Below are 27,328 nucleotides of genomic sequence, written 5' to 3' on the forward strand. Positions count from 1 at the left end.
AACTAAGAGGAGCCACACCCAGGCATGACAGCACAGATTTGGAATCCTAACATGTTTAGGAGGCTGAGACAGGAGGATCAGAAGTTCAAGGCTGGCCAGAAGGGCACAGCAGTAAGATTATGCTTAAGGAAAAAAAAAAAAGGTTCCACTGCCTAAATCACTGCAAGATCTAGTCCAGGCATCAGAGAACTGTGGACAACCTGCAGAATACAAATAGTCCACAGATGATGATCTGGAGACTTGTCCAAAGAAATGCTGCACATTAGAAATTGTCATCATGATTTATTTCCACAAGCAATAATCACAAGTTTAACAGGATGTTCTTCAGGCTGGGGATATAACTCAGTGATGGAGTGCTTGACTAACACGCACAAGGTATAACATTTGATCCCCAGCTCCAGTGGGAAAAGTTACCCAATCCAAAATATGTGTCAGAATTTTAATAGGTCTTTATATATAAGTATGTTTTTAATCCCCTTTCAAAGAAGCCTTTGAAAATCTAAAAAACAGCTGGGCGGTAGCAGCGCACACCCTTAGTCCCTGCACTTAGTAGGCAGAGGCAGGTGGATCTCTGAGTTCAAGGCTAGCCTGGTCTAATGAGCGAGTTCCAGGACAGCCAGGGCTATGCAGAGAAACGCAGTCTCAGATAAATAAATGAATGAATGAATGAATAAATAATAGATAAGTAAAAATTGAAAGACAAACACTTTCTCTTTTATATATTTAAAAAAAAAAAGAGGCCAGATATGATAGTGCACTCCCAGCACTCGGGAGGAAGAGGCATGGGTAGAGAGCTCTGTGGGTTCAAGGCCAGCCTGGTTTACACAGTGAGATACTGTCTCAGAAGAGGGGTAGAAGGAAAATGGAGCCTTTTCTAACCCATATAACACAATTATTATACGTGAAACAATTTATTGTTTCTTTTAGAGTTCATGGAAGAGTTTTATCACCAGATCTAAGACCAAGAGACTTTATGCAGCTTCGGGTAAGAAATAACACAAATCCTGAAAAATGCTAGCTCTCCTCCTAAAGAGGCTACGTGATACTTCAACCCCTAGATAGTGCCCCATCTAACAAATCAGACTGCTACACCTACGCCTTAACTAACACAACTATGCACTGCAACATCTTAGACTTTAATTAGGGAAAAAACAAAAGTTTAACTGGGCCTTAAAGTTAAATTAGTTCACATATATTTGTTTTTGAAAAATAGATTCCTTAAGGAAAATTTTGGTGAAACAAAAGTACCTTGCACTCTTGGAAAACCCATTCTTGAGGTCCTTCTGCACGTAGCTTCTGAATGTATTGAAACATGTGCAAAATTATATCTTCAACATGTACTGGAAAAAAGGGGCACACTTAAAAACCATTCAGTCCTTGAATCCTTCAAGCATGGATCACTCCTAAGGGAAGTCAGGCAAGTGGAGGTGGTCCCTTTCAGAAAATGGAGTCCTCAGCTCCGAGTCTGGGTTTAGATGTCCCCCACACAGCCCTCTGGACTCACGGGTATGTGACAGCACAGACAAGTACACACTTTACCAACATAACATAAAGTCAATTGTCAGGGGGTAAGGATTATCACAAGGTGAAGTAATACAACGGAGAAAGCATATGAACTAAAGTGTTTACAGCTATTCAACATGAAACAGACCTACGGCCTGAGAAATGAACACATAAATCAATCAATACTTACATAGCCCTTCTTCAGTTAAGTCCACATTAATGATGAAAAACATAAAACCCCGGGCTCCTTCCTTCTGTCCACCAACCAGGGTATTTACCCAGCCTGCAACATTCAAGGAAAAAGACAGTAAAGTTAAGTGTGTGGCTTTTCTTTTTAAAAAATCCTATTTATCATTATGTGTGAAGGAGTGTGTGTGTGTGTGTGTGTGTGTGTGTGTGTATGTGTGTGTGTGTGTGTGACACACGTGCCAGAATGTAACGTGGAGGACAGGACCCAACCTTGTAGAGGCAGTTCTCTGCTTCCACCTCCACATGGGATGCAGGGTCAAACTCAGCTCATCTGGCTTGTGCAGCAAGTGCCTCCCTCCCGTGATGGGACACTATGCCAATCCTGGCTTCTTCCATGACAAGGGATTTCTGAAATGTTCGTACTAGAGCTAGGGATATAGCTCAGTGGCAGACTGCTTACTTCACCTATATGGAACCTTGGTTTCAACCCTGAACATCATACACGCACACACAGACTTCCTTTTTTTTTTTTTTCTGGAGCTGAGGACCGAACCCAGGGCCTTGCACTTGGTAGACAAGCACTCTACCACTGAGTTAAATCCCCAGCCCCGACTTCCTATTTTTTTTTATTTAACATTTAAAAAATATTTTTTATTTACACATGTGCATGTGCACACGTGTGAAGTGAGCTGGTGCTCTGATAAAGCCATAAGCACTCTTAACCTCTAAGGTTCTCACCCTTCCTAATGCTGCAGGCCACCCTTTAATACAGCCCCTCGTGCTGTGGTGACCCCAAACCATGAAACTATCTTTGTTGCTACATCACAACTGTAACTTTGCTACTGCTATGAATTATAATATAAATATCTGTGTTTTCTGATGGTCTTAGGCTGCCCCTGAGAAAGGGTTATTCGACTCCCGGAGGGTCGTGACCCACGGGTGGAGAATCACTGCTCTAAGCCATCTGTTCAGCCCCAACATTAAAAGAATTTAATTTTATTTGTGTATATGTGGGCACACACATGTGCCACAGTGTATAAGCAGAGGTCAGAGGACAACTTTTGTAAGCTGATTCTCTCATCCCACCACGTGGGTTCCGAGGTGTGGCGTTAGGTCATCAGGCTTGGTAGCAAACACCTTTACTGGCTGAACCATCTTACTGGGCCTGGAGACGGATAGACAGGCGTGTTGGTTTTCCCGTCATTACTTTTTCTTTCCTTTTTCTATTTTCATGTGTGCATGTACATGTAGGGGCCAAGGTAGAAGTGCAATCGCTCTAGATCACTCTTGCACCGTATTTATTGAGGTAGCGTGTTGCAATCAAACCTAGGGCTCACGGGTAGAACTAGTCTCCCTAGCAGTTGTTCTGGGGATCCCCGACTCCGTCTTCTGAAGCTGGAATTACAAACTGACGTGTAGGTTCTTGGGAATCTGAAGCCCACTCCTCAGGCTTGCATGGCAAGAGCTTTAACCACTGAGTGACACTCCCCCGCCCCCAGTTTTTTAACTGCATCTTATTTTTCTCTCTCTGTATACGTGTGTGTGTGTGTGTGTGTGTGTGTGTGTGTGTGTGTGTGTGTGTGATGCTATTTGATCTCAGTGTGCTTGTGGAGACCAAAAGGGGGCCTGAGAGAATCGGTTTTCTCCTCCTACCTTGTGGGTCTTGGGGACTGAACTTACATTGTCAGGCTTGGCAGCAAGCCATCTCACCAGCCCTGTTTTTTGATATTTCTGAGACAGAGTCGAGGTATGTAGTTTAGACTATTCTAGAACTCTCTGTGTAGCTTAGAATGGCCTTGGACTTGCTGGAATTCAGGTGTACACCACTACTACATCCAAGGAATAGCCATACTATATAGTTGAAGAAATAAAAAGAACCCTGCAGGGAAAAAAATTAGCTCAGAAAACAAATCAACCCCCAATAGCAATTAGACATGTGCTTAAATGTATACAGTAGTAAGGACTTTGGAAACCATTTCCTTTCTAGGTCCTACACCTTTCTGATCTGATGGATCAAAGCAGGTAAATAAGCAATATGTACAGATACTGTTGTGGGGGAAAATCCATCACAGGCTTTTCTTTTGTTTTGAGACAGACTGGTCAGGAACTATGTGGCCCAAGCTGGCCTTGAACCGGTGATCTTCCTGCCTTGTCCTCCTGACAGGTGGGATTACAGGGATGTGCCACTACACTCAGCTGGGCTTGGACTTTCTTAATCTCTCCATCATTTAAAGCAGAGCCGATTACATGGCTCAGGGATAGACCGTTTGCCTAGCAGGTACAAAGGTCCGGGTTCAACTCCAACGTGCATGATGGTACCTTTCAAATAGCTCACCTTCACTGATCAACACATACTCAAGGGTAAAACAGCTTTGTGAAAAGGAGCTCCAAACAAAAAGCAAGAGCACACTAACAATGACCACTTTACTGAAAACCACAAACAGTGTCATCTAAACCCCTTCCTAGGTGACAATGAGGGACCGAGTAAAGATGGGGGGTGCTACCTTCACAGCGCTGCCCACAGACACTTACCCTTTGACTTGAGTTCTGACAGCAGGCTTCCAGGACCTTCATGCCCAATTAGATGACCAAGATAATGGCCAGGATTAGATTTGTAGTACTGCTGAAGGTCTGGTATGGGAAATGTCACATACAGATTCCTAATATCCTTAATGGGTACTATTTTATAAAGTTGCTGGAGAGGAAGAAAAAAAAAAAAGGACAAATCACAAAATATTTGCTACATACAACTTCTACAGAGTGAAATACTTACTAATAACGAAGAATACTGATTTTGGTTAATTAGCTGCCTGACTGCAAAGAGGTGACCACAAAGAAATAAATGAATAGGGTGGTTCTCTTTCAGTGCAATTTTATTATATGGGCTAAGTGATCCGGGCTTGGTGCCCTAGATCCTGAGACAGCTCTGGATACTTGCCTTCTGGCACTGACAATATTTTTAATAGCCTGCCAAGGTCACAGCTACACAAAATACTCTTAGCGTACAAAGATCAAAACATATTGGTGCATTTTTTATTGATACATGTTCCTAACACACATAAAATTGATTTGATTGCCATGACAATTACACTCACAAATGAACAATAACGGAATTGTGAGCACATACTTTAAGATGTTCTTCTTGGAAAGGGTGCTCAGGAAATTCAGGCAAAGGGACGTTTTTATTCTCGACTTCAGAAAATAGTTTCACCACCAGATTAGTTAGGTCATCTAAAGATTCTACAAGAAACAGAGAGAAAACAGAATTTAATCAATCAGAACTTGAAGCACAGACAGGATTTCAGGCCTTAGCACCTCTGAAATGTCTCCTAGTTTAAAAGAAAATCCTGGAAAAATAAAATAGAAAGCCCTGTATCTCATAAAGACGAAGCAGTCAGAGCCTCCACTGCATCGAAAGTTTCTGTATAACACGGAGAGCTATGACTCACTCACAGCCACTTCCGCTGTGTAGACTGCAAATATCCAGACATTCTTCGCAATAATTATCTTGCACATATATTATTCATATATATTACCTTGCAACAAATTCAAAACAAATATCAAAGACAACAGAACACTTAGTTGTGTTCCTGGCTGGCTTGGAATTTACTTTGTAGTCCAGGCTGGCCTGGAATTCACAGAGATCCACCTGCCTATGCCTCCCAAGTATGGGGACTAAAGGTATACACCACTACAACCAACTACTTAGCTGTATTTAGGAAAATGTGCCCAGGCAGACAAAAGTCAGACAAGGGATTGATCGAGAATGGATGGAATCTATTTAATGCAAGAGCTGTCAGATGGTCAGGCATGGAGGCACACACCTATCACCCCGAATGGAGACCAACTTTGGAGGTTTCTGAGTTCTAGACCAGTCTGGGCTACTTATTTTAAGTGCTGGAAGGAAAAAAAAAGTCAGAGGACATTTTTATGCACTGATGGAACATAAAATTTGAGGCATGATGCTGCCAAGGGTTTTGTCAACATCAAGTAATAATGTCAGTGAAGTTCTTCAAACAAGGTTCTAGCAGATACGCTACAACTCTCTCTCTGTATTTCTACCCTTAAAGCACAAAACCACAATGTTTTTTAAACATTTACTTATTTTATGAGTGTTTTGCCTTCATGTATGTATGTGCACCATATGCAGGCCTGAGGCCTGTAGAAGTCAGTGGAGTGTGTCAAGACCCCTGGAACTGGAGCTTTAGATGACTGTGAGCCATCTACGTGATTGCTAGGAACTGAACTCAGGTTCCCTGCAAGAGAAGCCAGTACCCAGCCATCTCCCCAGCACCACAATGCAACTTTTGAAAGGTAAGGCATCTGAATAATACTGAACGGTCTGGCTTTCTCACTAAGCTGAGAGCACAGAGCCCAGGGAACCGAGCCTCCTAAGTCTGTGACATCAGGGCTTGGTAACTTGAGCATCTATCCTTGATCAGCACATATTTGCCAAATGTTTGGACAGTTGGTGTTGCTACGATTAGAACAATGTTTTTGTCCTCTTGTAACAGAGACCCTTCCACATGGCTAATCTTCCTCTCATCCCCAAAGAAAAAGTGAATCATCTAATAATCCAGTAAAAGATGGTATGTCTTCCTCACGCCTCCCTCAGAACCCTCAGCTCTATAGAGATCAGGCTGGAAGTGACGTGTACTGACCAAGAAGATGAAACATCTGATTTTTTTTTTTTTTTTAGATCCTTACTCTATCACTTCCGTTATATCAAAAACACTGAGGGCAGAGTTCAAGTTTAATCAACTAGTGCCATTAGCTGTTGGGGGATATTCAATCACACTATGAACCCAGAGTTTGCATTTACATTAATAAAATAAAATTAATCTTGGGTCAGGAGGCTGAGTTAGCAACTAGTTGACAAAAAATAATCATAGAGCCTCAGAGGGCATCCAGGAGAGACAGACACAGGAAGTAGCAGGGTGGGGTTTGGAGTGGTGCAGCTTTTTCTGGTTTAGCTAGGAAACATGGGCCTTTCGGAGATGCCAGTGAGGAGAGAAGGTTAGCTAATTGTGTCCCAGCCTCTCTGCGCTAGCAGGTTTTCACCCCAGCCTTTGAATCTTGAGTCTTATTCATAAATAGAATGATAGAGATTTTTAAAGCTCCCTTTAGAGGCAGCGGCAGAGCCAGTGCCTGCGGGAATAGAATTCCCATCAGGCTTCAGCTAGAGAAGCAGGCAGGTAAGTGCAGAGTCCAAATTGCTGGCTGAGATAACAGCAGATTAAGGCGCAGCCACTGTGCTGCTGAAGTTAAAACAATGATTAGTATTTATCCAACAAATACTGACAGAAATCATACATTTTTACCTGCGATACAACATAGTTTTTAGGTACTCATTTTCCAGGCCTGGGTTCTACATATCCAGTAATACTGAATATTCTAGGCCTATATCTTTAGTTATGTATGATAAAAGTTTTTTTTTTTTTTTTTTTTTTATTTTATTTAAAGTTACATTTATTTACCTGTGTGCACACACACAGAGGTCTGAAGACAACCTCTCAGGCCCTATTTCACAAATGTGAAGTCAGATGTTTAGAAAAGTTTTCACAGCCACAGAGCTAAGTCGGCAGTGGTATATTTGGCCTTCAAAGTCAGGCTATTGAACTCTACAGAGTGTGCATTCTAACTGCTACACCACATTCATACATTTTTAGTATTCTGTTTTTCCATTTTTGTCTGATATCCAACCCAGATGTAACTATTTCAGCTCTGGGCCAGGATTATAATCCCAATGCTTGGGAGGCAGGAATAGGAGGACTACCACAAGTTCAAAGCCAGCCTGGTCTATACAGTGAGACCCTGTCTCAAAGAACCATAAAAGTAAATTGCCCTTCAGAAAGACTAGGGTGGCTGAAAGTCCCATTTACCACCAGCAATTCAGAACAGCAGCCACATCCAAATCCAGCACTACTTAAAGCAAAGCAAAAACAGAACACAACAGTCTGACAGAGAAACAACATATTATCACTAATTTCCACTTTAAAAATAAACTTTTGCTTACAGATACTTCCTCCCATCTACTGTCCTCTACATTTACCTTTCATTTGCAGATTTTTTAACTACTGTAAGTTCAAATCCGTCACTCTTCCACCATGTATCCCTTCCTTGTTATAGTTAGAGAACCTACCAGTAATCCACATGTTCTTCAGGTCTTCATTCTCTTCGGAAGACAGTGAGCTTAAGTAAACTTCTCCTATACCTCACACCCTTCTAATACTTTGTAAAGTCAAAATGGACAAAAAAAACAAAAAAACAAAAACCACTCCACTAATTGTCTGAATTTTGTTAAGAGTTCTTACCTCGACCTAAAACACAAATAGCCATCAAATTGGACGAATAATACGTAGAATGGAATTTCAGGAGTTCTTGCCTTACATCGATGCCTTCTTGGTTGGGTCGAGTCTCTAGAGTGTATTTGTTTCCTAAAAATAGATGAAAGGTATTTCTTAGAAAGGACAAAATTTGGGCACGTTATAGTTTCATTATTACTGACACTTGAGAAACTATAAGATGAATGTAAGAAACTAACACACACTATGTTTGAACATATAGTGAATAAACAGGGCAGAGCAATACAATAAAAATAGAGCATTAATTTTATTGGCTTGTTTGTTTGAGGCAGGGTCTCTTATATCCCAGGCTCAATTGATACATATAGACCAAGCTGGCTTTGCACTCAGAGGTCTGCCTACCTTTGCCTGAGTGCTGGGGTCAAAACCACATCTGGCTAACTAGTCATATTTTCAACTGGAGTTTTCCATAAGGAACTGGAAATGCTTATGAAAGCTGTGCTTCTTTGGCTCAGCAGAAGGACTGCAGCCCCAGGTCAGCCTGAGTTAAACATTTGTCTCAAACGACAGCAAACAAATGAAAAACTTGTTCAAACCTTCAGGAGACAGGCACTGTGACATTTTTAGATAAAACGAGACCCATTGGCTTCCACTCTCACTTGCTTTGGTTTTTCAATTCCCCATGCATCCTACAATTAATTGGACAGACTCACTGGGGGATCTTTTCGGAACTTACCAAGTTACTTGTGGAAAGAAAAGAACAAGTTTACTATTTTGGGAAGAAGCATTAAATTTGTGGTGTGGATTCTCATGGGTTTCATCTAAATTGGGAAAAATAGGATGCAGTGTTGTTTTTACAGCTCTCAAGTGATGGACATGGCATGCTGGTGTGAGCTCTCTTACGAGAATTAGGGTGAAAGTGCATGTCAAAATCAGTGGTGTTCTGTGATAAAGACCTTGTATATTAGGGACCTGTGTGTAGTGAAGTGTGGGAAGGAATCCTGGCTTATGCATATATCACACAAAAAGATGCATGTATTCCAAATGGGAAAACATAAACACTATAGCTAGAAAAGTAGAGAAGAAAGCTCAATAAATGTCCTGATGACCGTTTACTACCCAAAACCCCACAGGTAGAGAACAATGTGAATATAGCTGAGATAACAATCAACAGTTCACTCTGCAGACACACACTGCCCTAAATTAGTGCTAATTCAGCTGGGTCATTTGTACCAAATTAAAATGCTGCTACTCGGATCATGAATCCGACCTGGCTCTGTCAATATTAAAGCAAGCCCTAGCTCTGGACCAAGGACGTCAGGATGCTGACTGTGACCCTTTCACCCTAGGTCTGCTGGACGAAATCCTGCCTTGGCTAGCATTTGGGACATTCAGGAATTCTTGTCCTGACGCCATCAAGTGAAAATTAAGTAACTTTGAAAAGGCCTCCAAACATCTCAAAGGGGTCATGGATTTTATCTGTAAACTGGGTGACATGGAGACAAGCCCGGTGGTCAAGGGCGGGACCCCTTCACTCCCCGCTGTGAGACAGGCAGCTTAAGAAACAGGATAAGGAGGCTGGGGAGGCAGCTCAGCAGTGAAAATGCTTGTCTAGCATGTGCACGGCACATCCTCAACACCACAAGGAAAAGACTGTGCGATATGTATGTGAAGAGGGTTGTGAAAATTATAAAGTCCATTAAATGCACTTGTATTTTCATTATAACAACCATTTTAAGTTTTATTTAATACAAAAAAGTGTACAAACTTAGTGCTAATGTACTGTATATTTTCATTGTAACAACTATTTGAAATTGTATTTAAGACAAAAAAGCTTATAAACAGTATTAGTAATCCAAATTCTAATTTTTCAAGAAACTAAAATTGACTTCCCCATATATTTTGAGGCCAGTGATGCATTTCTTCTACTGTGAGAAGGAGTCAGTATGATGTTTTAGATATCTCTTAGAAGCTATAGGTATCTCGGGGCTGGAGAGATGGCTTAGCGGTTAAGAGCACTGACTGCTCTTCCAGAGGACCTGGGTTCAATCCCCAGCACCCACATGGCAGCTCACAACTGTCTGTAACTCCAGTCCTAGAAAATGTGACACTGGCCTCTGTGGGCACCAACCATACATGTGGTGCACAGATATACATGCAAGTAAAATACCTATACACATAAAGATAAGTAAATAAAAATCAATAATTAAAAAAAACTATAGGTATCTCCACCTATGTGTGTAATAGTAAAGGTGCTCAGGCAAAGACCAAACCGACCGACAGCACAGCCATGTCCTCCGTGCTCTGAAGACCCAGGGTTTAGAACATTATGCTCATGCTAACATCAGCTGCAGTTAGCTGGAACAGTATATACTTTTTTTTTTCGAACAGTTTCTTGTGTTTTTTTGAACTCACTTGTACCAGCTGCCTCGAACTCACAAAGATCCGCCTGCCTCTGCCTCCCGAGTGCTGGGATTAAAGGCGTGCGCCACCGCCGCCCGGCTTCAGTATATACTTTTTTTAAAGCCCTTTCTTGGGGGCTGGAGAGATGGTTCAGAGGACCTGGGTTCAGTTCCAGACCCAAACTCCAGTTTCATGGGATCTCACACCCTTTTCTGATCTCTGCGTCTGGCACACATGTGGTGTACGTACACACATGCAGATAAAACACTTATACACATTAAATAATAAAGGGAAAAAATTTATAAATCTTTTCTTCTTGGTATTCTAAAAATCCTGGAAGATACTACAGTTGTTTTTTTTTTATGCATATGAATTTTTCTAGAAAATATAACCAAGTATAAGATATGTGTTCTAAAAAGCAGACCTCAGGAGACCCTCCTAAGCACTATCACAAAATACCTCTACACTTGATTGATTTGGTTCTTGTTTTAGCAAACTTTCTAGCTTTCCATAGCTATACAGCCCCAAAAGAAACGTGGGAGTAAAGAGTGTAACTCAATGGTGGATGACTCATTGAGCAGGCATGGGCTGAGTTCTATACCAGCATCGCAAAAACAAAGGAATAATAAATAAATAAGAATGCTTTTCTAAAGCCGGGCGGTGGTGGCACACACCTTTAATCCCAGCACTCAGGAGGCAAAGGCAGGGGATCTCTGAGTTCAAGGCCAACCTAGTCTATACAGCAAGTTCCAGGACAGCCAGGACTACATACAGAAACGCTTTCTCGAAGGGCCCCCACCCCTACCCCTACCCACTCCCACCCCCCCACCCCCCCACTCCCTGCAAAAGAAGGAAGAATGATTTTTTTTTTTTACAGAAATAAATGCCCTTGAGTAGTTTAGGTCTGATGGCCCCACTGTTCCCTCCCAGTGTAGCAAACCGTAATTTTACTTTGCTTCTGAATAAAATGTTCAACTACTTTGGGGGAAAAAAAGGAAGGAGGCAAAGGGGCCCAAGAACACAAGGCCCATGGAAAAGCTCAGAGAGTAGAAACAATTAAGTCAGTTAAAATATAGCCAGTATTTCTACATCCACAAATGGACTGTGATACTCAAAAATAAATGAGTCATCTCCGAAGGACGGCAGGGAACCGACACGCCATTTTGAAAACTGGTAAATGGACAGAATGAATGGAGCAGTGACCCTGCTTTTTGTGCAATCACTGTGCCACTGGCCCACCAAACAGTAGAAAGGGTTTTCTACTCACTGTCTCTACACGATAATGAACAGAGAATGAGTAATAGAATTAAGGGCATCAGAATCAGGCAGGGAAGGCATTGAGGATCATTACCTACTATTTCACAGAGAGACAAACACCGCATGCCCAACGGAAGAACATCACATCTATTACAAAGGTGTCATGTCAGAAAGTCAAGGGCAAGAAGCCACCACTAGCCCAGAGTGAGCTCTGCTTGCCTCTGATTGGCCCAGGTGGCAGGAGCTGATGCTGTGCCTGCTTTAGGCTGCAGATCATGGCTGGTATAGCACTGATTATGTCCACTGAACTTTGTGAAGAATTCAGATAAAGCACTGAGTGACCACTGAAGCAAAGATCTAATCCTATGCATTACACATATTCCATCCTCCACATCAGCAGTACCCTACCTTTGTTTGTGATAGGGTACCATATGACCCAGGCTGGCCTTAGACTCACTATGTAGTTGAGGATAACCTTGAACTCCTGATCCTCTAGCCTCCATCTCCCAAATACAGCAATTACAGGGTACACCATCACACACCACCATGTTTTTATAAATGATTCTCAGGATACTGTTTCCTTGTTACCAGCCTGCATTGATAGGATACTTTATTCTCAGCGGCTTTTGGAAGGTGGCTTTGACCCAGATATCTGTGACAGCAGGGACTGGACAGACCTTCAGCTCACAGCAGCCCGAGGGAATGTGGGCATCGGCCAGCCAGTGTAGAAATCTGGTACTGGTGTATCTGCTGGCCACAGCTCCTCACTCTGTGGACACTGGTGGACTCAGAACTGATAGCTGCAGTCATGAAGGTGCCGCCCCTTTAGTTCTGCCAAAACGCAGAATAAAAATGTCATTTAACTGCTGGGCTATCCCCATGGACAGAAGGTACAGGACCTATCAGGAAGCCTCTCATTGGAGGCCCTGTAGCCTGCTCAGGATCAAAGTGCATGGAGAGCCTTTCTCCTCCATGCCAGCCTACAGCGAGTGAAGAAGGATCATCAGCGGGCCTGGGCTCCTGGGGAGTCTTGCTCTCTCTGTCACTGTTTTGCTGCTTCTAGGCATGACCTACTATGCGAATAAAAGACAGCCTGAACTCGTACATTAACGGAACACAGGGGAAATGAGACAAATACTTGTTCCTGGCTACTCATAATTTTTCTCAGCATGGAGTGGTAAGAGCTGTACACTTTCTTTTTTTTTTTTTTTTTTTTTTTTTGGTTTTTCAAGACAGGGTTTCTCTGTGTAGCTTTGCGCCTGTCCTGGAACTCACTTGGTAGCCCAGGCTGGCCTCGAACTCACAGAAATCCGCCTGCCTCTGCCTCCCGAGTGCTGGGATTAAAAGCGTGCGCCACCACCGCCCAGCACACTTTCTTTTTGTATGTTTACTAGCTTTGGCCCTTTCAGAAGAACATTCTGTTCATTTCAACTTTCTGCTACAGTCAAGTATACTACATTCGAGGGTCACCTCTGACTGGACTGGACTTCTACAGAAAATCCACACTCAGCTTTAGTCAACCAAACAGGGTAAGGAGGCTGGATGTGGTAGCACACACCCTTAATCCCAGCACTCAGGAGCAGAGGCAGGGCGATCTCTTCATTTCAGGCCAGCCTGGTCTATGGAGCAACAGAGTGAGGTTTCAGAAGTAAACTAAAGTAGGAAAGACTAGAACAGAAGTTAAGGCAAAGGCTTAGGAAGGCCTTGTATAGATGCCTCACCCTGACATAGGACCAGGAATTAACATCTGTGCAGTACACACTGGCGTCATAACCTTTATGAATGGTCACATTACAGAAGTAGAAATCTGATCCTCAGACTATATCGCAGCTTTCAGCAGTGTAACTGAAGGCCTCCTCTGTTAATGATTCTGCAATGTATAAACCACATTCTTGGATTATTACAAAAGACCACAATGATTAAGCTGTTCATTGACTGAAACCCAAAAATCCTAGTGGTAGAGCGACTGGTTTTGATTTGTAGCACAAAGGCATTTAAGCCGCTGCTAACTGGACTGCTGCTGGAACTAGAGATCGCAGAGTATAACTAGCATGCCCATGACTAGGAATCAGAGGAGAAGCGGCATCTGTGACTGATACTCTCCACTCTGTATGTACCTGCCATTGAAGCTTTTCTCTCTCACTGGTTTTATCCTATATAAAGAGCTGTTACAAAAATCCTACCTATTGGCCAGGCTATGGTAGCATACACCTTTAATCCCAGCACTTGGGAGGCAGAGGCAGGCGGATCTCTGTGAGTTCGAGGCCAGCCTGGTTTACAGAGTGAGTTCCAGGGCAGCTAGGGCTGTTAAAGAAAATCCATGTCTCAAAAACAAACAAAAAGATCCCACCTATTTGTGTAGTTAATAAAAACAAAATTGACTATGCTTGGTCTAAGTACAGCAAAGTGACAGCTAGTTTTATTTATGTATTATGTATTTATGTATTTATTTATGTATTTATTGGGTATCCACTGTGTGGGTGTGCATGTGGTCAGAGGACAACCTGCAGGAGCTACCTCTCTTCTTCTACCGTGTGGTCCCAGGGATCAAGCTCAGGTCAGGCTTGGCAGGAAGTGCCTTGACAGGCTAAACCATCTTGCTGGTCCAACGGTTGGTTTGAGAATGGAATACACTAGAACTCCAGTTCAAACTATATTCAGAATGAAAACTCTAGAACTAGTTTTACATTTCTTTGTGAATCTAATTAGATTTGGGGGCTTGAAGAAATGGCTCAGCAGTTAAGAATGTATACAGCTCTTGCAGAGAACCCAAGTTCTGTTTCTAACACCCACACCAGGTGACTCACAACCGCCTAATAATTCTAGCTCCACAGACCTGACACCCTCTTCTGGCTTCCACAAACACTCATACAAACATAGCATACACAGAACACACAGATATACACAAAAATGATGATCAAAATGATCCATTTACATAAATATGTTATATTTAAAATCAATTATTCCACCGGGCATTGTGGCGCACACCTTTAATCCCAACTTTTTGGGAGGCAGAGGCAAGTGGATCTCTGTGAGTTCAAGGCCAGCCTGGTCTACATTGTGAGTTCTAGGACAGCGAGGACTATGTAGAGAAACTCTGTGTCAAAAAACAAATAGCTCGATCCAACTGTGGGCAAAGGAGGCCAGATGTAGTGGTGCATACCTGTAACAGAGCTCAGCCTGGACTGCATGAATGGGATCACAACAGTGGGTCTGAGGCCAGTGTGGGCCACATGAATAACACACACAACCGTCACCACAGCCCTCAGGGGACTGAGGAAGAAAATGGAGACTTTAATTTAAATGGACTACACAGGAGACCTTGTCTCAAAACACCAAACAAAAAAATAAGCCATTAACTAAGTAAAATGCTCTACTTAAAGAAAAATGCTTGTTAACACAGCATTCAATAAAAACCAGCAAGGCGGAAAGAGATGATGACCTTGGGAAATCATGCCTGATCTGACTCCTGGGAAATCTCGGGTTTGCCTTGCCTCCATCCCCACCTGTTGGCCCTGCTAGTGTAGAACCTTTACGTTCTGAGAAATAAAAAAATAACTTGACAAGTGACCAACAAAGTAAACATGGCCCCATTTATAACCTTGGAACTTGTTACACAAAATTACCTAACAATTTAGCATACAGACAATTAAAGTGTCACCCACAGCAGAAACACGGCCCCACCCAAGGGTCCTCCCACTTGCTTCTGGTCCACCGATGTGTCAAGCAGGGCCACCCACCCCTTCCTTTCCTCCTTTATTTCCTTCCCGAGTGACTACACCCAGTTGCTCTTGGTGTCTCTGGGGTTTTACAACAGGACGAGCAGGTCACGGAGAACAAGCACAGCTGCATCTTCTCCTTTCCCGTTCCAAGACTGCTTGTGAAAACACTCAACTGCTCCCACTTCAATCAAATCCCAAAACCAAACATGGAAGGACAAAGGCTTCCAATTTATTGAAACCTATAGAACTAAAACCAAAGGTATGTATAGAAAAAAGAAAAAGGAAAAGCCACGTAGACACCAAGCAGGGATTCAGATTTAAAAAGAAATAATGTGGTGGTCAGGTCTGTAATCCTAGCACTGGAAAATCAAGAGTTCAAGATCACTCATCCTCCACAGAATGTGATAAAGCCAGCCTGAGATACAAACGACTCTGTCTGAAGGAAGGAGAGAGAAAAAGAGAAGGAAAGAACAGAAGGAGAGAGGGAGGGAAAGGGAGAGGGAGAGGGGAACGGAGAGGAGAGGAGGGAGAGAGGGAGGGGGGAGGGAGGGAGGGAGGGAAGGGAAGGAGGAAGATTTATATAAGAGTACAATTAGGAAGCCACTGTTATTAACTTCTACAAACACCTAATTCTATAGTTATGTCAATTTCTCTATTATATGCTATTATATGTCTATGAAATAGTATCTAAACTTAAAGAAGTTAATTTAGAAAATAAACAAATTTATAAGTATACTAAATAATATATTATCATCGGTTCATAGTTTAAGTAAAGCACTTTTAAAAGCAGTCACCTCGCTGGGTAATTGCTTGTAATTCTGGCAGCAGGAGAGCTAAAGCAGGATTTTAAGTTTGAGGCTAGCTTGGGATACAAAGCAAGACTCAGTTTCAAAGACACAAAAGAGGTGTAGCTTCATTTAGAATGTTTGCCTAGCATGCTCGAAGCCCTGGCTGGTAACCACACACAGCTCTTAACTGTTCCACTCCTGAAATACGTGGACTCCTACTTGAATGGGACTTGAAATGAAATGAGAAGTTATGCAAACTTGTGCAAAACTATGTGCAGGGACCCAGGAGATTCAGTGAGACCCAGGCGCACAGCAGCTGACGCATCGCACTGACAAACCTGTTCCAAATTTGCTGAAGGGGTGCTTGGGATTCCCAGTAGCTTTTTCCAGCTGGAAGAGTCTCCAGGCATCGTTCATCACGTTCTTCTCGTGCTCCGAATCGACTGCATTCACCTCTCTGTCTTTACAGCTCGCATCGAACAGAGGGCACAGGAAAAACTGGGCAAACCTAAGAACATCAGGCAGAATTCCCAACTTGAGAGCTATGATTTTAAAAGAACAGCTTTTAAAATATTTTTGAAACTGTTAGTTAATATGAATTACATAAGACCAGAAGAAATTGGGGTTGAGGACACAGCTCAGTAACAGAATGCTTGCTTAGAAATGCACAAGACACAGGAAAAAAATATAGGGCCAAGCTTGGTGGCGCACGCCTTTAACCCCAGCACTTAGGAGGCAGAGGCAGGTGGATCTCTGAGTCCCAGGCCAGCCTGGTCTACAGAGTGAGTTCCAGGACAGCCAGGGACGTAGTGAGACCTTGTCTCATTTTTTAAAAGAGACAGAGAGAAAGAAAGAAAAGAAAAAAGTACTATTGCTCTAAGAAAAAGGAATATAAAGAAGTTCTAAGTAATAGAAGAAAAATACAATATTGGACATATGTAAATTCAGAGGTGTTGATCTTTCCAGAGATGCTAAACTTAGTGAAAATATAAGAATATTAACATTAAAAGGTCAAAACTGACGTAAGAGACAGCTGTGGTCTACTTAACACTTGCAGTTTGACATGTCTGTGAGACTTAAAGTTTCCTCAAAAGAGGGGAAAGCAGTTGATAACTGTCAAATCTTAATGATTTATTAAGACGCCAATGAACCATCTCAGCCAATAACGGTGCTTGCCACATAAGCCTGAGAACCTGTTTGATCTCAGGAATCCACAGGAGAAAGACAATCAAATCCCCTCTGACCTCTGCATATGCATCAAGGCATGTGCACACACACACTCTACCTCAACAAACACACCACACACACTCACACAGACACAGACACATTACACAAGTCACAAACACACATCACACACTTTATTACACACTTGTACATACATGCACACTCATACACACATTAAACAGTCACAAACATATATCACATGCACACACATCACACAAATTATCACATACATGTACACACATGCATATACACACACATACTCATACATTACAGTCACAAACACATCACATGCACACACATATATACACACATACACACATCACATATCTCACATGCACACAACTCACATACACATATACTAATAATTTTTTTAAAATGTTTTAAAAATCTTAAATGTACAGCCCACAGTATGCAATCTCATTAAAACTCAGGCACCTCAGGACAAACAAATTAAGTGACTGAATTTTAAAAGGTATAATTTGAATTTTAGAAAAAAACTTTAATTAGCAGGAAAAAACAGTGCAATGAAAAAACCTCAAGTATGTCACAATAGTCTAAGTCATGATTACAAGCTTTTATAAAATAGTAAATAGCCTATGAATTTTTAATAAGCATCAATTCAACAAATAACATGGTTTGTAACTCCAACATAAGCAATCACTATAACCTTTCTTGAGTCCACAGAACTACTCTTCTAGAAGTCCCAAGTTCAATGCCCAGCACCCACATGGTGGCTCACAACTATCTGTAACTGTAGTCTCTTGGGATCTAATGCCCTCTGCTGGTGTACACACAGAAGAAAAAAAAAAAACACCCATTAACATAAGTACATAAATAAATCAATCTAAAAAAGAATGTATTAAATTAGGGGCCAGCAAGATGGAGATGGCTGGACAAGCAAAGGTGTCTCCACAAAGCCTGACGACCTGAGTTCAGTCCCCGGGACCCACACAGTGGAAGGAGACAGGGGACTCTCACAAGCTGTCCACCTCTGACCTCTACATGCATCCCGTGACATGTGACATTACTCCCACATACACATAAAGTAAATAAAAGTAATTCTATTTGATTTATTTGTTTGTTTGTTTATTGTTTTTTAAAGACAAGAGTTTATCTGTTTAACAGCCCTGTCTATCCTGGAACTCACTCTGTAGACCAGGCTGGCCTTGAACTCACAGAGATTCACCTGCCTCTGCCTCCTGAGTGCTGGGATTAAAGGTGTGCATCACCACACCTGGCTAATTTACAATTTTTTAAATAAAAGAAATACACTGTCCTAACGGAGCCTGCTCCATAAAACGCTTTCAATCCTCAAAGTTGGAATAGTCTGTGTCTGAGCTGTGGACATGGCTCAGTGAGGAAGGCCCTTTCCAGCGCAAAGGCTGAAGACTTGAATTAGGACCCAGCCGCAGTACCACGGACCTGTTTCCCAGCACTCCTCAGGGGAGCTGGTAGGCAGAGTTAGCCTGCTGTTGTCTGTGGTAGCAAACGACAGTGCAAGGCAAGGACACGCAAGGCTGCTGTCTAGCCTCCACATGCACTCTGTGGCATCTGCATGCCTGCTCACGAACACATAGCACCAACCATGGCATGCACACTCATGCAGGGGATTTTGCTTTGTTTGTAATTCTATATCCACCAAGTAAGCATCAGTGACAAGTATGAAACTAGAGAAAGATTACCTAAGACATAACATTCCGGAACACTAAGTGGGTCTAAAAGAGATCTGTGACACTGTCACAAATTATTCTTTTACTCAAGGTTTTTTAAAACGTTTTTTAGTGTTTTGCCTGCATGTATGTATGTGTACCATTTGTGTGTCTGGACCAGAGGAGGGGAGCAGAGGGCGCCAGATCCCCTGGAACTGGAGTTATAGATGGCGATGAGCCACCACGTGGGTGCTGGGACAAACCCAGAGGCTCTGGCGGAGCATCAAGTGTTCTTACCGCTGAGCCATCCTCCAGGCCCTGTCATAGGTTACTCTTTACCATCTGTTAAAGTTACAATGAGAAGGGCTAGTAACAATTTTATAAGTCCATATAATATTTTATAGTCCTAAAGGCCAGTTCACGGCTGTGACATTATTACCCTTCTACCACGAAGTGAAAATGTGACATCTCTCATTAATTTTTCTGCTTTATAAACACAGTTTTTTGTTTTGTTTTGTTTTGTCTAAAGACGGGGTTTCACTATATAGCCCTGGCTGGCCTGGAACTCACTTTGTAGACCAGGATGGCCTGGAACTCAGAGCTCCACCTATCTCTGCCTCCATAGTACCATTAGAGGCATTTGCCACCGTACCTGGTTACAGAGTATCTTCTTTAAAAAAAATACTGTATTTCATTATCTTGGGCAGGGAGGAGGAGGGAAACGCACAGGGAGGTCAGAGGATGACTTGTGTCTCCTGCCATCATGTGGCTCCTAGAGCAAACTCAGGTCAGCAAGCTTGGTGGCAAGGGCCACCCACTGACCGCCTGACCAGCCCTACAACATCTTTGTTAAACTATAAAATGGTGACGTCATCTTGGTAAAAATAGTAATTACTACTTTTATTAATGTGAGTAACTGTACAAAATTCTATATTTTGCAAGGCATTCAGTGTTACCTGTCCAGGGCTCCTTCTAAGTGTTCATGGGAAACATCAAAATAGTAATTGGTATGTTCTCCACTAGTAAAGGCATTTGAACTTCCAGCATGCTCACTGAGAAACTGGCTGTATTCATTTTCTTTAGGATATTTCTTTGTTCCCAAAAACAGCATATGTTCACAAAAATGACTTAAGCCAGCAATATTTGGAGGGTCTGACAATGAACCTGGAAGAGAAAGCACATAGGTAATTAGTGAAAGCACATGTGTAACTGTCCACTTTTTAATGGTAGTGGCTAGTAGATGGAAATGAGCTCTAAGTGGTCTGCACTTCTCAGCATCACACACACCGAGAGAGGTGAGCGAGGCTGCTCTGAACTGGCACTGCTTAGAAAGTAAACAAGAAGACCAGACTGCAGTCCCTGCCTGGACATCACTCGGGACAACATTGGCCGACTGTGACGCCCCTGCTCAGCAGTTTGAGGAGCAGCTCTACTATTACAAAACTTTCTTATTTCTAATGTTCTGTCTGCTGCTGCTTTGAAATGAAGTCTCTCTATGTACCCCACGTTGGTCTCAAACTTGGAGTAACCCTCCTGCCTCCAGCTCCCAACTGCTAGTGTTAAAAGTGTGAGCCATGCCGGGAGGTGGTGGCGCACGCCTTTAATCCTAGCCCTCGGGAGGCAGAGCCAGGCGGATCTCTGTGAGTTCGAGGCCAGCCTGGTCTACAGAGCGAGATCCAGGACAGGCATCAAAACTACACAGAGAAACCCTGTTTCGAAAAACGGGAAGAAAAAAAAAAAGAATCTATAAAATAAGGAGCTCAATACACCAGAGGAAAAAACTGGCTTAAAGGATGCAATGCATTTCTTTGCGGCTACATCACCTAAGCTGGAAACATAACGGGATTCTATTAGATGTGTCCAGGCCAGCCTGGGCTAGTAGTGAGACCTATCTCACTACCACAGACAGGCATGGTGGCTTATGTCTGTAACTCCAGCACTTGAGAGGCAGGAGGAGCATAACAAATTAAAGGTCAACAGGGGCAACACAGTGAATTTTAGGTTGCCTAGGCTACAGAGTGAGATCCTATCTCAAAAACAAAACCAAAACAAACACCAAAAATTATACAAAGACAGAATAAGAAAAAACATAAATGTGGTAACTATTGGGTCCTTATGCACATGGCACCTTCTATCAAATGCTGCTGCCACTGGATCATCACCCAGGAGACTAACTGTACCTATGTGCACGTCGAGTGCCGCCGATGACTTGTCCGTGGTGGGGTCACTGATGAGAAGCACTTTGATGCCATTGGCCAGCTCCAGCCCACGATACTCTCGCTTGTCTTCAGGAGACTTGACGATTTGGTCTTCTATTCTCTGGATAGCCGGATTGCTCATCTTGCTGTAAGTCTTTCTTTGGAAACTGGAAAGAAAAGGATAGTTGTTGTACAGTGACTGCTCTTGAAAGAAAGAACATCAAGCAAATTCCTATAACACCATCCAAAACCACAGAAAACCACCAGAACACCTGGGGCAGTGTCTGCCGGTGCAGCGTCTGCTGCTGAGGGCCGAACGGACTCACACACAGCTAAGCTTGCTTTCCCAATGAGCCCTGAAGAAAATGGTTTACAGGCTACTTACAGGATGTAGCCTCCTCCTCTCCACCTCACCCCTCACTCTCCAGACAAGCACTAACAATGTTGTTCTGTGCTGCCACTTTTTTATCTAGATAAGCACTTCAATGGGGACTTGACAGGATGGCTGGACCATGAGCTGGTCAGTAATGGGTTTTCCATCACCAATAACTACGTCCATATATATACACTGCAAAGGTATCTGCTAGAGAGTAAGGTGAGAGATTGTGTAAAAATCCATACTGAATCAGCCAAATTGCTCAGCCTGATGGATTCCAAGATACGGCTGAACAGGATCGTCTGAGTCTAACATATGTGTGCTCCGAGCATGCAGAATAACCTCCATTTCATGCTGTGAAATATTTGAAAACAAGACAAACAAGCTGCCTTATGAAAGCAACAAAAGCCAGGGTGTGAAACAAATGAAAAGTCAGGAAGACCCCAAGAGATTTTTGTAATCTGCTAAAGTGCTGACCGCCACGGCATGAACAGTCTAGACACCTTATCTTCCAAAGGGTTTCCTCGGGCTGGGGCTATAGCTCAATGGCAGAATGCTTGCCTAGCATATGTGAAGCCGTAGGTTCAATCCCCAAGCACTTTCCAAAGAAGCAAAGGGCTTCCTCTGGCAGGTCTTTCCTTTCTTCTCCAGGAAGGCCAGAGACAGTGATAGAAAAAGAACCATCAGCAAATGGGATCCCATAGGGTGTTTGTTGGGGTTGGTACAATGAAGGGCTTCCAGAGCTTTGTTTTGTTTTGTTTTGTTTTGTTTTGTTTTAGAGCAGGATAGATGGTACTTTTGTCTAACTAGGAACTGCTTAACAGACAAAATATTAAACCTCAAATATTGGCCAGTTCATATAGGAATCAGGTAAAGCTGAAAACACATCTGAAACTACAGAGAAGAATGAACCTACGCTGGTAGCCTGGCTTCTTAGAAGACAAAGGTAGATCTTTGAAGACTGATGACAGCCAGGGCTGCTGATGTAGCTCAGAGGTAGAACACTGGCCTAGTATGCCTAAGGCGCTGAGCTAGACCATCCATATTATGACAATAAAAAACAATTAAATGACCAATAGCCAGACCTAAAGGCAAACCACAGGGAGCATAAACATTGTGACAAAATATCGTAATAAAAACCTCAAGACATGGTTTTGGGAGATGACTCGATGGCTACGCACTTGCTACATAACTCATTCATGAGGACATGAGTTCAGAGCCTCAGAACCCACGTAAATGTCAGGAGGGTGAGGTGGCTCACCTGTAATTCCAGCTCTCTGAAGGTGGAGACCGGAGATCCCCAGATCAAACTGGTTAGCAAGACTAGTCACATGGGAAATCTGGGTTTGATGGAGAGACCTCCTCACTCCAATTAAAATGGAAGAATAATCAAGGAAGATTGCTGACATCAAACTTGGGCTCCCATACAACACACATGTGCCCACCCATATGCAAAGCATGCATACACACTAAAATGGGAAGGGAGCCTCAAAGCATTAGGAGAAAAGTCTAGCCTGATTTTTAACAGAATGCCTTCCTCTCTGAAATTATATATAATTATGTAGGTAATCAGAATTAAAAGTTGGTAAACCAAAGAGATTTGCTATTAACACAGTCATATATATATATATATATATATTTTTTTTTTTTCAGAAATAATATTTAGATTTTGTTTGGCTGGGTTTTCTCTTTATACAGCCCAAGATATCCTCAAATTCACTATTCTCTTGCCTCAGTCTCCCAAGAATTAAGATTACAGGTGTGCACCACCATGCTCGACTGATATTTGGAATTTTAAAGATCAATACTATATTATAATACTGGTTTTAAAAATCACACGATGCAGGCCTAGAGAGATGGCTCAGTGGTTAAGAGAACTTGGTCTTGCAGAGGACCCAGGTTGGGTTCCCAGGACCCGTGTGGTGGCTCACATCCATCTGTAACTCTAGTTTCAGAAGATAAGCCCTCGTCTAGTCTTCAGAGGCACTGGGCACACCGCGGTGCACAAAAACGTGCGGCAAAGCACACATATAAGACAAATAAAAAATTTAAGCCATATCATGCTTTATACAGGCAGTGCTAATGATTTTGCCCTGTTTAGAGTACAAATACTTTCTTTAAAAAACAAAGTAGGGGCTGGAGAGATGGCTCAGAGGTTAAGAGCCCTGGTTGCTCTTCCAGAAGAGCTGGGGGTTCCATTCCCAGCACCCACATGGCATCTCACAACAGGCTATTAGAACTCTAGTCCACCCAATGACCTCTTCCGGACTCTGCAGGAACCAGGTACAGATGTGGTGCATGGATGTGCATATGGACAACAGAGACAGAAGACAGACAGACAGACAGACTGAAATCATTACAACAACAACAACAACAAAATACAAAGCTGGGACCAGGGCGATGTCGTAAGTCTATAAAATGCCTGCTGCATGAGCATGAGGAACCTAATTCATATCCCGGCTCCAATGCAGAGGCTGGATGCTGCCGCTCACTCTGAGCCAGCACTGCAGATGCAGAGATAGGAGGACACCCAGAACCCCATGACCAGCAGCCATCATTCGGGATAAAATACTGTGTTAGCACCTCAAGACAAGGGTTTGGGAGGGGGCTGTGATCAAACACCTGCCACATCAGTATGGGGACCAGATCCTCAGAACCCACGTAAACGCAGGAGGGTGAGGTAATGCTCCTATAATCCCGGGCTCTACAGGAGAGCCAGAGGATCTCCAGAGCAAGCTGGCTAGCAAGACTAGTCATAGTAGGAACTCTGGGTCTGACCAGGAGACCTTGCCTCAGTGAGCAAGCTTGGGTGGGAGCTGGACAGACGGCTCAGCAGAGAAGGGTGCTTGCCACCAAACCAACCGAAGTTCAATCCCTGGAGCCCAGGGCACACCAACCTCTGCAAGTTGTTGTCCTGACTCTACGTGTGTGCCATGGCACACACTTACCCTCACACATCTACACAAATGGATAAAATAAGGTGGAAGTGACTAAAGAACACACTCGACATCAACCTCTAGCTTCTACACACACACACACACCCCGACATTTTGGGACATTTGGCGGGGAAATCAAGGGCAGTAATTTGAAAGTGAGATGCCTGCTTTGGTAATGGGTTATATGTGTGTTTTTAACAGTGTTTCCTGTAGCCCAGGCTGGCCTCAAACTAGAAAATGTAGCTGATGATGACAGTGAATTCCTGATCTGTTGGTCTTTACTCTCAAGTGATGGGATTTCAAGCAGGCACCAGCATGTTCCACCATGTCCCAGTGAAATGCCATTACTAACAACTATTTCCTATCAGTAGCCACAAGGCAATTTTATTGTTAAAGAAAGATGAAAATCTGAATGCAAAAATCTAAAAACCAATGTTTGTGACAAAAACATACACCTCAGGGTAACAGAAAACTCTAAGACTTCAAATAAGGGCACAAAGAAGCTTAGGTACCAGTGGGGAATTCTCAAATGACAAATTTGTTTAGAAGTAGCAAATGCCTTCAGTACATTGTTTCAAAAACTTTGAGTTCAATATGGAATCACCATTTCAAACTGTTACTTTCCAGGAAGGCGTGGTGGCATGCGCCTATGAAGACATCACACTGAGGCTGGAGATTCAGAAGAGCAGCAGAGGTTAGATACCAAGACACCTCCCCCCACACACTATACCCCCAACCCCCTCCCACTCACCACCCAATCTCAGAAACGCCTAAACAAGCAAAAAGAACTCAAGGGTTAGGAGTGTGGCTAGGTGGTAGGTGCCTTCCCCGTCATGCAATGCCCGGCATTAGGGGCTCCCCAGCCCAGTGAGGGGAAACTGAGTTCCAACCTAGTGGCAGCATAATGTTAAATCAGTCACATGGCAGGTAGTCTTGCTCTCTCAGTACTTGAGAGGGCGAGGCAGGAGGATACTGAGTTTGAGGCTATCCTTGGTTACATAGCAAGTCCCAGGTCAGCCTGGGCTACACAGCAAGACTGTGTATCCGAAAAAGAGAGAAAGACATATAATAGTGGAGATAATACGCTAATTAGACATCCTATGCTACCAAACCACCACCCTAAAGAAAAAGGAAGGGGGAGAGGGAAGGAGGATGGGAGACATGCACGCTCGTGCATCCCTTTCACCCTAGCACTTGGGAAACACAGGCATGCAGATCTCTGTGACTTTGAAGCTAGCCTGGTCTACATATAGTTCCAGGCCAGGCAGGGCTACACAGTAAGACACTGTCACCCAACAAAACAAATAAATAAATGTGGTAATAAGCAGCTCGGCGCGCACAATGTGCCTCAGCCTGCCCAGCAAGGCTCCACTTCGGGGAGAGCCCACGCTTCTGGTGAAGCTTTTCACTAAGTGGGAGCTAACCTTACAGGATTTTTACTTACACTACCATCATTTACACGAGCATCTGCCACTAAGCTTGGCCCAGGTGGTTCACTTTAGGAGGCCCAAGGATTACAAACGACTTGAAATACGATGACGACGACTCGCAGACTTCCCTCAGTGCACACCAGTTGTAGAAGGCGAGATTCAGCCCCCTTTGATTATATAAACTGTAATCCTCTGGAGGGTCAACTGTTAGAAGCCAGGGGAGGAAGCATGTAAGCCTGTAAACCCAGCTTCCCGGAGGCGGCCACAGGAGGATCAGGAGTAGGAGGTCATTCTCAGACACATAAGAAGCTGTTTGGAATCTGAGGCCAACCTGCTTGGTATCTTGTCTCAAAATAAATAAATAAATAAAAAACAAAACCTACCTCATTATATAAAAATGGCCAATTCAGCTATGAGCAATATATACTACACTTCTTGCAGGTTTTCAACTTCCCCTGTCCAGATTTTATAGAAAAAAAAAAATGTTTAAGCTGTGCCAGGCACTTGGAATCCTAATAACCAGGAGGCCAAAGCAGATGAACAAGGGTTAGAGGCCAGCTGGGTTGTGTATCAAGATCCTATTTCAAGCTGCACACACAGTAAAACAGAAGGTAGAAGCAGGGATGCCCAGGGACTGGTAGCAGAGGACTGCAAACACTAGTTCTCAACGACTGGAGTCCATCACAGACATGGCTGTAAGCATCTGGACACTGAAGCTGGGCCTGATTCATACCCCTTGTGTAGCCGAGAAGAGAGAGACAAACTTATCCTCTAAGTTACACACAAAAACCAATGCAACTACTTTTAGACATTTTACACAGAATCGAGAAGAGTAAAAGTTCCCAACTAACAGTGCTGCATGTCAAATACCAAGGCTTTCCGGGGAAGTAAAAAAGAAAAAAGGAAACATAAGCAACGTTTCAGAAGGACTCATTTACAGACAGCGTATTACCAGCCCTCTCTCCAGAGTTGATGCTTACCTTCTGGAGAACTGGGGAACGACTGGGAACGCCTCCTCTGATGATGGAGTCATCAACAGCTTGCCTGTCTGTCTGTGCACTTATATTTATACACGGGAGATCACATGACTCTCTATCTCGGCTTCCTCATTAGCATAAGCCTCGTCTTCAACAAGCAAGCATCCCCGTGTTTTAGATGAGGAGCAAATGCTAACTCACATGCTTTCCCAGACGTTTATTTGGTATTTTTAACTTGTCAAAGTCAAAATTGTAGGAGCAATAAAATTGCTGTCAACTTTAGGGATATTACCATATGTTGGAAACTTCCTAAGGTACAGACTGTCATCACCCAGCATTCTGTAAACTGAGGCATGTTTAGAAATGTTTGC

At 43.0% G+C, this 27,328-nt stretch overlaps 1 protein-coding gene across 3 annotated transcripts in view; it reads right to left on the reverse strand.

Moving 5' to 3' along the window:
* Positions 1–27,328, reverse strand: part of Ide (insulin degrading enzyme) — a 97,298-nt gene that overhangs the window by 45,473 nt on the left and 24,497 nt on the right. For 2 of the 3 annotated variants that reach the window (XM_028882892.2, XM_028882891.2), the window contains exons 2-9: positions 21,221–21,405; positions 19,997–20,204; positions 16,506–16,675; positions 8,007–8,129; positions 4,820–4,932; positions 4,225–4,387; positions 1,694–1,786; positions 1,249–1,340 (exon numbers count right to left, since the gene is read on the reverse strand). In XM_028882892.2, the coding sequence (XP_028738725.1) occupies positions 1,249–1,340; positions 1,694–1,786; positions 4,225–4,387; positions 4,820–4,932; positions 8,007–8,129; positions 16,506–16,675; positions 19,997–20,204; positions 21,221–21,405 (1,147 nt within the window). Of the gene's footprint in view, positions 1–1,248; positions 1,341–1,693; positions 1,787–4,224; positions 4,388–4,819; positions 4,933–8,006; positions 8,130–16,505; positions 16,676–19,996; positions 20,205–21,220; positions 21,406–26,960; positions 27,152–27,328 lie in introns of those variants that run through there. The other variant, XM_037206552.1, reaches the window with a different exon arrangement.

The sequence above is a fragment of the Peromyscus leucopus genome, chromosome 1 (genome assembly GCF_004664715.2).
Source record: "Peromyscus leucopus breed LL Stock chromosome 1, UCI_PerLeu_2.1, whole genome shotgun sequence".
In the NCBI taxonomy this organism is placed as follows: Eukaryota; Metazoa; Chordata; class Mammalia; order Rodentia; family Cricetidae; genus Peromyscus; species Peromyscus leucopus.